The 13,381-nt window shown below is 40.8% G+C and overlaps 1 protein-coding gene across 3 annotated transcripts in view; it reads right to left on the bottom strand.

Moving 5' to 3' along the window:
• Positions 1–13,381, bottom strand: part of LOC119735437 (sodium/calcium exchanger 3-like) — a 44,708-nt gene that overhangs the window by 6,183 nt on the left and 25,144 nt on the right. For all 3 annotated transcript variants that reach the window (XM_038209136.1, XM_038209138.1, XM_038209137.1), the window contains 5 exons: positions 9,379–9,560; positions 6,743–6,972; positions 5,031–5,369; positions 1,912–2,090; positions 854–1,189 (listed from right to left, as the gene is read on the bottom strand). In XM_038209136.1, coding sequence (XP_038065064.1) covers positions 854–1,189; positions 1,912–2,090; positions 5,031–5,369; positions 6,743–6,972; positions 9,379–9,560 — 1,266 coding nt within the window. The remainder of the gene's footprint in view (positions 1–853; positions 1,190–1,911; positions 2,091–5,030; positions 5,370–6,742; positions 6,973–9,378; positions 9,561–13,381) is intronic.

Raw genomic sequence — 13,381 nt, 5'->3', positions numbered from 1 at the left:
TTACTTCATTGACTAAGCCATAGTTTTTGCTGCACCATTGAGTTGCTGATCGAATATGGACTTTGTGCTCACACACACAAAACGTTGCTTCCTAATGTTGCAACTATCTGTGACAAGATGATGTCATTTTCTTTCTTTATTTCCAAACTATTCTGGACACTTGCGCAACATTTTTAATATTAGAAGGTCGGACCTGGGCAGGGAAGGAACACTGGCATTGCATTAATGAGAAGCCAAGCTGGTTGCAAATTTAAGTCAAAACAACGTAAAATGACTTAATTCAAGCAGATATATCGGCCCACCATTCACACAGAGTTAAAACGTTGTAGATTAAAAGGTAGAGTATATCATTTGCAGTTATCCAAAAAGTAACCGACAAAATCACTTCTGAAAAGCATACAAGAAGTTTGTCTGATGTCATTCCTATCTTCGCCTTGAGCAAGCTTTTCTCACTGAATTCAATGGTCCTGCGTGCCTTTAATTGTGGTCCATCACACCATGTGCATGCAAACTAGTGCTAGTACCGGTATGCAATGCCATTTACATTTCATGCATAATAATAATAAAAGTGGGTATTCATAAAGCGCACGTATCCACCAGGACTGGTATTCAAGGCCCACATCATTATTACCCCTGCTCATTGGGCCCATGAAACATTCCAAATACCATCTCAGCTCCCAGGGGAGTATTCAGCTCGATGCTGCCATTTCAGCGCAAAGCAGCTAAATCAACCACAGTAACCATCTCTACCCTCACAGGTACCCATTTACTCCTGGGTGGAGAGAAGCAATCAGTGACAAAGTGCCTTGCCCAAGGGCACACGCACGGAGTCTATAATAGCGAAATCCCTCACCCTAACGGCCCAGTAGAGAGACGCCATCAACCATGGCAAGCCGAGACCCAGAAAGACGTTAACCGAGTTGCTGCCTGTCACGTTGCCGATGGAGTTATCAGCGTACTTTTCGTTCAACGCCGCCGACTTGCTCGCGAAGAGATCGGGCAGACTGGTGCCCAGGGCTACAAAGGTGATGGCCGTTATGCTGTCATCCAGATTGATAAGGCAGCCAAAGATGGAGGCGAGGTCCCCGACGATGGCGGTCAGAAGCCCAATCATGCCCAGCGCACAGAAGAACGTTATCCAGCCGCCGCTGTTGAGGAATCCTGGGGGCGGGACCAGGGCGAAGATGACCTGCATTGCAACAGCAGTAGAGAAGTTTAATGAGATTATGTACTAAAGCAACAATGAGAACAACAATGCCTATTCATAAACGCACATCTCTGCATGTATTAATGCTCAAGGCGATACATAATCACGACCCCTACTCAATGGGCTCATACATGTACAGCCATCTGAGCTCCCAAAGGAGTATACACCTCAAGCTCACAGCAAATCAAACACACTAAACACATCTGCCCTCAAATGTTCAGTGTTTCCTTAATTAAAAAGTTTGCATTTCTGTTCCTTGCTCTATGGAGTGACTGACTCGTCAACCAAGAAGTTCACTACTTTTCTTACTTGAGAAAATTGTGGAAAAAAGTCCAAGAATGGTCCAAGACAAGTGCACAATTCACGTCGAAGGTACGTGGAAAAAAATTTCCAGCCTTAAGCAACTCCAATCCAGGCTTACGTATGCGTGCCTACAGTACACTCTGTGCGCAGACGACTGGTAGAAAAGATTAAAATTGCTCTCGCAATGCAGATGTCGCAGTAGTGTTTTCATCAAATTCATTAAAAGTTAATTCAATAAAATCAAACTTTGCGGGGCAAAGATCGTCAGACAATTCGGACTTTTGGAAATAACAATGAGAAATTCAAATCAAAAACTTCGAAAAAGTCGGAATCCCGCTTAATCAGGAAAGTTTCGTTTTTCATGAATAAAATTCAAAAGAGGGGGCCTTTTGTAACATTACCTTGAATGCAAAAGTCATGAAGTGCATGAAGTAGTCTAGTGCCCCGGCTCCCTCCAAGTCGCCACCATTCACATTCATGGCATCTTTGAATTGGTCAGCGTAGGAAGCGTTGCCCATCTTCAGTCGGTCCATGTTGACATGGGTGATGGCAACCACTCGGTCCAGGATACCAGCGTAATCTGTGCTCAGACACAAAAAATGACCATTTTATATACCGGTATTCTGTTTTGTCTAAAAACAGTTTTGAAGAGAATCTATTTTAAAAAGATAGACTAAAAGTACCCCCTAAATTTGTTGTTAGCCCCCGCCCACCTTGGGTTTATAGCATACATTTCTCAGAGTGCTTGTTTGCCTGAGTGTATGTGGTCACCTGACTAAAAGTTGTGACTTCATTGGTCAATGTGACTGTTTCGGGGACAGGCAGGAATTTGACCCCAAAAACCTGAAGAAAAAGACCCACCCCAAATCACACGAATGTCATTTTATTTGTTCGTTTCAAGCCCTGCCCAAAAGTATTGGCCCAATTTCACGGCGCAGCTCAGCACAAAAATTTGCTTAGTACAAAAATAGCCTGGCTTATTAAAGCAGTTTACCAGCCAAAACTCCATGTAAATTTCATGCTATAGCAAACAACAGCTGAATACTAATCACGAGCTATATACAGAGATGAAACTGGCATATGGCAAAAAAATCAGAAAATAGGCCGAACAAATACGTGTCCGAAATCTGGGCCGCACTGCAGTTACACACATGTACATGCATGTACAATACACTAAATGCCCAATTTCCGGACACCAACTCCTGCTTTATTTTCGATTCAAACAAAATTTTACGATGCAAAAAAAAATGGTCAGTGTTTTCATTGCATAAAATGCCTGAATTCCGGTTAGAGTAATGGAGTCATCAATAAAGAAGTTCACCTCTTACTTGAGAAAGTCGAGGGAAAAGTCTGAAAGACAAGGGCACCTTTCATAGTGCTTCAATCATGTCCACGATTCAACCACACAACTCCACTACTCCACTTGCATTCATACATGGGATAAAAAAATCAGGCATTATCGTCTTTCTCTTCCAACAAATGCCAGTGAAATGTTTCGATAATGCTCTCTTTGCTATCCTCGAGATAATCATCATGATTTTTAAAGCATTGCATTTTGTGCAACTAAATCTGAAACCTCCAAAAATCGCACAACATAATGATTTTATCCACTGGCACTGGATCGTTCACAAGGCTACCCGTTCCCGACCGGCCATGTGCTAGCAGACGGTACGGTGCGGTACGTACGCTGGTACCATTGCATATTCGCACGCACGTGCGACACAGTGATTTTTCCATGTCGCCTGTCAATGTTTAACCTTTTGTTCAGCCGGAGAAGGCTCCGATCAGTGTTATGCCCTGTGTTTCTACCGTTGAAACACTCCAATAACGACTGGTGAAAGAGATTAAAACTACGTTCGCGATGATTTTAACGTGCCACTTCCATCGACTTTTCTTCAAAATTATGGTTGAAATAAAATGACATTTTGTGAAAAAATCGTTAGAAAATCAAATTTTTTGGGACGCACTGTAAAAAAATCGGAAATTTCGTTGGAAAATTCAAAAAGTCGGATTTCCGATTAAAATCGAAAAAGTTTCATCTCTGTATATACATCACATGGAGTTTTGGCTGGTAACCTGCTTTTATAAGCCAAACTTGTATTGTGCTAAGCACATTTTTGTGCTGAGCAGCTGCGTGAAATTGGCCCCTGGTTTGGACAGAAATTGTCACAAATGATAGCAACAGTGTTGTTGAGTCCATCACGAAATCTTCAAAAGTTTCCACAAGTCCATCACAAGTCCTCCAATCTCAAGTCAAGTCACAATCTATTCCTACATGTATGAATTGTGACAATAGGGAGGTTTCGCAAGCGAACGGATACGCTTACACTTACGTTTAGCTATCCGTATCCGTTTTTTACTTACGTGTAGCGAGCGAGATATGCGTGTCGTCTGCACGTTTAGCGGATAGTGAATGGCGTATGACGTCATACGTGCAGACGACACGCATACCTCGCTCGCTACACGTAAGTAAAAAACGGATACGGATAGATAAACGTAAGTGTAAGCGTATCCGTTCGCTTGCGAAACCTCCCTAGTAGCATTCCTGTGCCATTGTTCACTCTGTGTTAAAAGTCCGTTCCCCGTTCCCCGTGCTTTTTTTTCTCAGTTTCACACCTAAAAAGGTCCATATTTAAATTGCTTTTTTTTCTATCAATACAAAAGTTATTCACTAGTGAATGAGATATTGACTGAAAAAAAAATTGCCCATGTTTTGGATTCTGAATTCTAAATTTTCATTTTTGAATTACTGGCAGCCAGACAATAATTCTGTTCCTCGTGGGTTAGGCTGGTTCCCGCCACACAATCAATGTCGATAATGTACGGACTGGGAGCCAGTCTGCTCGCTAAGTGGATCTGTTTGTGCTTAAAACAAAAACCCCTATTCAGAAGGTTGCAGACGTAAAAAAAAACACCCAGAAAAAGTACAATTGAATTTGTTCAACGCAACTTTAATAATTAACAACCGGACTTGCTCGAAAACTTGTGGGTGCAGACCAGTAGACCTCAGTGATAATTACGCACACTTCAAAAAATTATTTAATACTCCTAAACTCTCCAAGGCGTTTCAGACACCCATCAAATTAAAGCTCATTTCATCGTCTTCCTTTTTCTGTTAAATTTTCGGATGGTCATCCAATGACTTTTGGGAGAAAATTCCATCCAAAGACGATCACCCCTAAAAGTAGTCCTGTGGCCCATCGCCATTTTGAAAAATGATGCCTGCGCTCCATTGCAACATAGAGCAATTTTAGGGCCCAGTTTCATGCGAATTTCATAGAAATACGAGCTCACATCCTGTGCATGGCTTCCATCCATCTTTTTTTTTTACAAACCTTCAAGTTTCTGGCCCACAAAATGCTCTAATAGCAAAAAAAATGAGGGCATTCAAATCGTGATTTGGCCTGCTTAGGCAATTTTGGGTCAATTTACTGGTCTGCACCGTTTAGATTTATTTGTGACTGACTTGTGATGGACTCAACTACAAAACTGGATCATAAGACTCAGAGAGAGGGCTCACCATCGTCGTTGATGATGGTCACCACCGTCTTCTTGAGCCGGCCCAGCTGGGCCCCGCCCGTCGGCTCAAACAGCTCGATCTGGAAACTCTCATCCTTCTCATACTCCTGGTCGTCGATGATCGGAATCTCAATTTCCTTCTCCTTCTCGTTGTGCTCGAAGACCAGCGTGCCCTCCCCGCCGATGTAGTCCGAGCCGTTGAGTGCTTCCATGTCCTTGGTGCGCCACTGGACCTCAATGCGGCCGTCCACGCCCTGGTTGCGGCTGACGGGAACGAAGACGCTGCCGGCGCTCTCCTTGACCAGGAAGCTGGTCTTGGTGAACTCCAACATTCCGGGCTCTGCAAGCAAAGATGGATGAATTTCTAATTAGCTTAAAAACAAAGGGCGTCAGCTTCTTGTTTGTGTAGAGGATTACACACACACACACACACACACACAAAGTTCCTGAGGTTTTACCATAACTTTTGGCTTCGTTTTGGATACTACCGGGAAATGGAAGTATACAAATATTGACTGCTTCGAGTGGTGTAGTAAAACTAGCCTCCCGAGGTGATCCATGAAGCATTCTATTTTTCCTGAGGCGAAGCCGATGGAAAATAGAATGCTCCATGGATCACCGAGGGAGCATAGTTTTACTACACCACGAGATAAAGCAGTCAATATTTGTTTTATAACACCTCTGCCACAGATTCTGCTTGATTTTAAGCGATAACTGAGTAATTTAATCCGAATACAATAAAAATTTACTTCTATTTGAATACGAAATAAGCTGAAAATTAACTTGCACTTTTTCAAACAACCCCTTCACGAAATGTTTGAACCCAGCTCTAGTAGTGCTCGCGCTTGGAAACAATACGGGCAACGAGCAACACACACACCCCTATGCATTTTGCACACAAAAAGTCCATATAGTACTTTGGTTGCTATGGGTATAGTACTTTGGTTGCTATGGGTATAGTACTTTGGTTGCTGTGGGTATAGCCGTGCACTGAAAGATAGCAAAAATAGAAAGTACCATGTGACTCTCTCTCGGCCAATCAAGACACAGAATCTGTGGGTGAGGAGTTATAATGGATATTATATCATCCTTATCCACAGATTCTGTCTCTTGATTGGCCAAGAGGGCATCACTTGGTTCTCCATATTTTTACCATCTTGCCGTGCACGGTCAAATAGGACTACACAATGGCTGCCTTGCTCTAAAGAGTAATTGATCAATGCAAAAAGTAACCCAGGTAGAGGTGTTCTATAAAAAATATTGACTGCTTATAACTCATGGTACCGTAAAACTATAGCCTCCCTTGGTGATCCGAGGAGTGCATTTGAATTGGCATTGGGTATCATTACACAGATATCTAAAACTAAATCCCAGGTTCATTCTGTGGAAGAGGTGTTATATAAAAGTATTGACTACTTATTACCCATGGTACAATAAAACTATAGCTTTCCTTGGTGATCTGAAGAGTGCATTTGAATTGGAATTGGGTATAATTACACAAATATCTAAAACCAAAAACCAGGTAGATTTTGTGGCTGAGGTGTTATAAAAATATTGACTGCTTATAACTCGTGGTACATTACAACTATAGCCTCCCTCAGTGATCTGAGAAGTGGTCTATTTTCTCTTCACTTTTTTACTTTCCACAGATCCCCTTTGTCAGTCAGTATTTGTACAATACTGCCCAGAGCTGGCTCTGGACTTGATTCTCACCGTCGTCGTTCATGATGACGACCTGCATGACGGAACGGTGACCCAGGCAGGTCTCTTCGTTGGGATCCATGGCCAGCTTGACGAAGAACGTCTCGTCCGGCTCCCACTCGTTGTCGTCGATGATCTCAATCTCGATGATCTTCTCCGTCTCGCCGGGCTCAAAGACCAGGGTGCTGCGCTGAGCGATGTAGTCCGAGCCGGCCTCGGCTGTGCCATTGACCGTCTCGTACCTGCGGGGATGAATCAACCAACGGAAGTGAGGTACACTTGACTAGTCAACTCGTGTTATTATGAATTGCTTATGGCAATGGGTTCTGTGCACATGTACACCCTTGACAGTAACAAATGGAGAGTCGGGCAAGAGCACTGGGAGAGACATTCGAAGGCATTGCCGCAACACCTGCTGCTCATGCAAAGATCATAGTGTGCACATTCAGAATAAAATACGTAATGCCATACGCACGCCAACCAGTACACACACGCAGTGTGTCCTGGCCACTGGGCTCCCAAATGCGATCGGATAAAGAACACCGTCTACTTGTCTGAGCCTGGTACCCACATGAACACAGAGAGTACAACGTTTCAGTTAAGACAAACGTTTTATTTTTTTACCCAGTTGCGTGCAACACCATTGCCTTTTTTACCCTTTACAACAGAGCTTCTTTAAAAATTTGAAGGCAAAATGTCTAAATGTGTAGCCAAATATGGGAATCGTTTAATTTGATTGCAGCAGTGAATGTTTCAATTGATTCAGGCACCTGAATGATGGCAAAGCCAAGCAATGATGTCTGGATTTGGAAAGTGGCCCTGGATTTACATTTCATGTGTGTGTTTCATTTGAAAGTACATGGGTAAATATGTATAGATAAATAAAACAAGTAAGCCAGCATTTCTTGACTCGTGGTCATTTACATTTTGCTACATGTACCATGTCAGTACAGTGTCAATAATCTTTAAAATTTGCAGTACCGGTACGTACAGCATAAATGCACCTCCACTTTTTTAGAAAATGTTTATGTCAGTTATCTCCGTATGTGTTTCTTTTTTCTGTGTATAATTATATAATTTTATTTAAGTATTGTTGTCAACGTTTTAACAGAAGGATTTACTTAATGATTTTAATTCTAAATTAATATTGTAAATTCACATGCAATTTGGCCTTCGGGCCACGATTTGTGGATCAATAAACCAATCTATCTATCTACATGTACATGTATCTATCTATCTTACGTACCGTATGTACAAAAAATGTACATGTACAACGTTAAGGCCAATTACTGCTGCGTGTTTTTATAAATACACACAAACAAATGAGTGTGTTCTCATTTACGAGACAAAATTGTGCGACTTATCGCGTGACTTTTTGGAATCAAATTCCAAGTGATTTTGTCGTGAGACACAAAACGTCGCATACGTGTATTTCACAAATACCCTGCACCTGAAAAGTGATTTGTTTGTAAAAATCATGCGACATACCAGTATCGCGTATTTATACATACATGAGCATCTACAACATTGCTGCGCGACAAAGTCGTTGCGAAAAAAAATCGCGAATGTGTTTATGGGCCTTTACAAAGGTGTTAATGGTTTAAATACAACTTACTAAATTCCCAAATGACATCATCTATTTTTTTAAGTATTCTTGATATAAACACATACAATTTTCATTGTTGTTATGTTTTTGTAATTATCTGCATATTTTTACATGTGCAGATATAATCAATCTATATATTCCATTACTTTTAGGCCTGTCAATGTTTGGAGATGCCTTTGATGGCATTTACATATACTGACATATTCGACCGAGTCAAAGCCAACCCAATTAAAAGCAAGGACAGCATTGATTGCGTTGGCTTGATGGGTAAACACATCTAAAATGAAAACCAGACAGTCGCATGGCGGTTGACACAACGTTATCTCACTACAGCTACAAGACTGAGTCATAAACCCTAAACTCTCCAAGCATTTTTGCTAGGATGCAACCTCAATCCTGCAAAATCCTCCAACTGCGCTGCCTCCATGTAAAAATTGCATACAGCATCAATCCTCCAAAATCCTTAGTTATTTCTTGAATGTGGTCCTTGGAGGGGTGATCACTGCCTCAATCCTGCAAAATTGTCCCCGGGAATTGATCAGTGTCAATATGTTGAGGCAGAGCCAATGACTTGGGCTCGACATGTGAGGACTTGTGATTGATTTGTGAGGACTTGTGTTGGACTTGTGATGACTTCTGATGGACTTGTGAGGACTTGTGGCGACTTGCGAGGACTTGTGTACACTTGTGTTGGACTTGTGCCGACTTGTGTTGGACTTGTAAGGACTTGTAATGGACTTGTGAGTACTTGTCAGGACTTGTGATTGACCCATGAGGACTTGTGATGGACTTGTGTTGGGCTTTGTGAGGACTTGTGAAGATGTATGTTGGACTTGTGAGGACTTCTGATTTTTACTTGTGAGGGCTCCCTGTGATTCTGATTGACATTTTAGGATTGGTGAGGACGCAGTGCATTTATCTTCAACAATATGAAGGCAGCACTTTTACAAGGAAGAAGAAGGAGACTTTTGAGGACTTGAGTGTGCAGTGTGGGGACTTGTGATGGACTCAAATACATTCCGTTCAACGCTCGTGTTCTTACCTTACAACTGCTTGAACACTCATGAGCCCTTGGCGTTCCACCACAATGTGCACTTTCTTCTCGTTCTCGTAGACGGCGCATGACGAGGCCCGAAACTCCACCACGGCCTTGGTGCCTCCAGCCGAATGGTCTGCCGTGGGGATGTTGGTCGGCATCTCTTTGTTCTTGATCTTCTGGTACAGCTGATGTGCAACAAAATGGGAAGATAGAGGCCAAAATTATATGTGCTGCTTTAACCCTCCTGCTCTTTAAGCAGTCACAGACAGTCAAAATTCACGTCCACTTCCCCTGCTATACTTTTAACAAAGGTTAGTCACCAGCAGTCAGATCATGTGTCCAGCAAGCACTGTGTCTAGTCAAATTGGGTCAACAGACAAAGCTGGCAAGTTGTGGTCACAGCTGTTTTATCACTCACCCGGAGTCAAAGCAAACCGGGTAGCTGTATCAAGTTACTTAATCAGTCCAAGGCAGACAATCCTGCTTTATGTGGGCTGGGAATTCTTACGGGTTGAAAACAGTCACTTGGTTGATTTCTTGCTTCAAGGACAACTTGGCACATAGTGTATGTTTGCATAGGAGGGCTAAAATGTTTTTTAAAAATGTTATAAAAACTCATGGGTCCTGCCATTTGGGTTTCTTTTTTTTTTCTGACTCACCCGGTACATGTACTCCCATCACTTTCCCATCCTTTGTAAAGTTGAATGAGAACGTGAGAATAAAAAAAAACTTTACAAGCTTCGTGTTTCGAAGTCTCACTGTGTACCGGTATCTATGGTCAATGCAATATGGACCCCGTCTGTGATTTTTTTCTTCATTGAGAAAAAAAGGATGGGTATTCATCCCCAAGGTGAAGTTAGATGCAAAAATTGCTCAGAAAAAAAATATAAACAAATAGCTAGGTTTTGGAGGCGTGACCAATAGTGTCCAAAAAAAGACTGCGCTTTGTGCTTGAGCTGAAATGCACGACAGTGGGCACATCCAGCTGAGGGCACATGTCACATTTACTGACTGCATTGCAAAAACAGGCCAAATTCGATTGCATATTTACCTGTAAACAAACGTTTGATACTTTGATCAGAAAAAAAAGCGGCTAAAAAAACCCCACTTTGATGCATTTGCCAATTTCCGGGAACAAGTATGTGTGCATACATGTGCATGTACCGTACCAGTACATGTACATTTTTCCTACTTTTTTTAACTGGAAAACATACTTGCACATGGAAGTCTCTATGAGAAAATTATTATCAAAATTTTTTTTTGACTCTTTGCATATTCACATGTACATATTTATCTTTTCTTTTCTCTTCAATAATTAGCAATGGAATGGAATGTCAGTCAATAATGTGGGGTTGGCATGCCGCTGAGTGTCTTTAAAATAAAATTAAAAAAATAAGCTTGTCATTTCACATGAATATTATAACCCAATCATGAAACAACATATTTTATAAGTAATTTCAGAATGAATGTTCAACTACCCTATGGTTTGGAAATCAGTGTGTTTATCGCTGGGTTATTTTTTAATTACTAAAAACATGTTGACCATGTGAAGTGATTTGATCTAGAAATTAAAAAAAAAAGTCTCACTTTAATTTGCTATGAACTTATCAATTAGATTAACATAAAAAACGTACGGTTCCCGGTAGGTTAAAATGTGCAGTTGTTCCCCAGTTAAAAAATAACTATAGTACCCAGCGGACACACCCTCCAAGCATGCTCCAAGCTACTCAGCGTGTCTGCAAACTACATGTACACTGTAACGGGATATATCCAAAATCTCAATAAGGACTAGTCACACATGCAGAATGATAGGCATCTGCACATCTGCTGGTCCAATTAGTGGTATTTATAAACATACCAAAGGCTGTGGAAGTCTCTAGGGTCCAATGCCCCTGCATTTCTAGCGTATCAGTCAGCCCGATCATTTCATTTGCAGGACTCGGAATGTTCGTTCCATAAATGCCCAGTTCTTTGAACATGCAAATCTGTGCCATGTTTTATCACATTCTTTCTGGCTTGTAATAAAGTGACTTGAATTAATAATGAACCGGTAAATAAACATTGAATACTTTACAATTAAACTTTTTGGCAACATACATTGTAGCTATATAACATTTGTGTATTAAAACCACCCCCAAAAAGGGCCCTTTGCATAATAATACAAAAATTCATGGTCAATAAATAATAAGATCACTCAAAATCTGTTAAAATTGAACAGGTGAAAATTACACACACCCCTTCGCACATAGGCCTACACTCACGCACACACCCAATATTGCAACCAAACAAACAGAAGCAGTTCAGCCAAATGATTGATTTACTGCATGATCAAATTACAAAGGACATATAACGGTATTTATCGATCTGTATACAGCACTGTAGCTATCGAGTGTAAATTGTAATAAAATATGCATTGTCTACTGAAGCTTGAAAGCAAACTGCATAACTTCTTCGCATATCAGTGCAACAAATTGCAGGTCTACGATTAGACTCACAGCACAGTATACTCGTAATAATGTGGTGCTTAAAGGGAATATACAACATTTGCAAACATCGAAAAATAAAACTGCCAAATGTTTACGAAATACCTTACTAGGATGTTGGAAAATGACAGTTTAAAGCATCCTGTAAAATTATGGCATCTGGAGTGAAGTCATTTTCAAGAAAATGGTATTTTTGTAAAAAATTCCAACAGTGGTCAGCCGACCACCGTTGGAAAAACCTAACTATTTGTCAACTACTGCTCCACATTTACCTCTTTTTTTTTTCAGTCGAAATTTTGTTTGGTATTGGTTACATGTTCATAAACGGGTGCAGGCCAGCTAGACTGGTTCCCTTAGTAATATCTTACAATTTTCCGGCATCTGTAAATTGATCCATTTTATCTTTAGTGGAGTCAGGGAACCAGACTACTTGAACATTTTTGTTTTTCTTGGTTTTTCCAGCATTTTCGAACACAAAACTTCAAACATGTCAGTGTAACAATATTTGATCTATGATACTAACCCCTCAAATAGTTCATTTCTGAAAATTACAGCAAAAGCCAATGATGTACATTCCCTTTAATACGTACATGCATGTACCCCGTACATGTACCGGTATGTACAGCGCTTCACAATTATTACCCCTATTAATTTAATCGGGCCATCAAACCAGTTTTCAGCAGCAGCTAAGCACAAAAATGTGCTTAGCACAAAAAAAGTCTGGCTCATAAAAGCAGGTTACCGGCCAAATGTCCATGTGATGTGTATACCGGTACATATTGCTTGTGATTGGTATCTCTGCTGTTTGCTTCTGTATCACATGGAGTTTTGGCTGGTAAACTGCTTTAATAATAGCCAGACTCTTCTTGTGCTAAGCAAATTTGTGTGCTTAGGAGCGCCGTGAAATTAGCCCCAGCCTCTACCCTCACAGGGTTCCCGCTAATATTCCTGGATGGAGAGAGGCAATTGTAGTAAAGTGTCTTGCTCAAGAACACAAACATCATGCTCCCGTCAGGGTTTACCCACATACCACTGGACCATGGCACTCTACATTATAATGACTGTATCAAATTGCCTTTCTCAATGTGATGCAAAAAATATTCTGGCATTAATTTCAACTTAAGAGTCTCCTGCATGGACTGGTACATGTACCAGTACACTGTACATTTACATGTACATGTAGTCTGTTAACTATACATCCATGAACTCGGATCTGTTCAAAGCTTTTAATATTCTTACTGGTATGTATTCAGACAAACAGAAACAAATTTTGATATTCTAAATAATCTTTTGTCCTATTGGTTTCTTATTTGTCCAGGTCCATGTAGTGTAACGTGTATTTGTTTCGTTTGAAGCAATAAAGTTGCTCAAAATCTTAAGAAGGCCGCATAAAAAAACTAACCATGGGAAGTTTCAGCAAGCACGTATACTACACATTTTGAGAAAACAGAGAAAATGTGTGCACAATGTTTTTGGATAGATAACTTGATTCCGCTGCTAATGCATGTAAATTACTAAACTGT

The sequence above is a fragment of the Patiria miniata genome, unplaced genomic scaffold (genome assembly GCF_015706575.1).
Source record: "Patiria miniata isolate m_02_andy unplaced genomic scaffold, ASM1570657v1 HiC_scaffold_29, whole genome shotgun sequence".
NCBI lineage: Eukaryota > Metazoa > Echinodermata > Asteroidea > Valvatida > Asterinidae > Patiria > Patiria miniata.
This window is presented reverse-complemented; position numbering and strand designations above follow the sequence as displayed.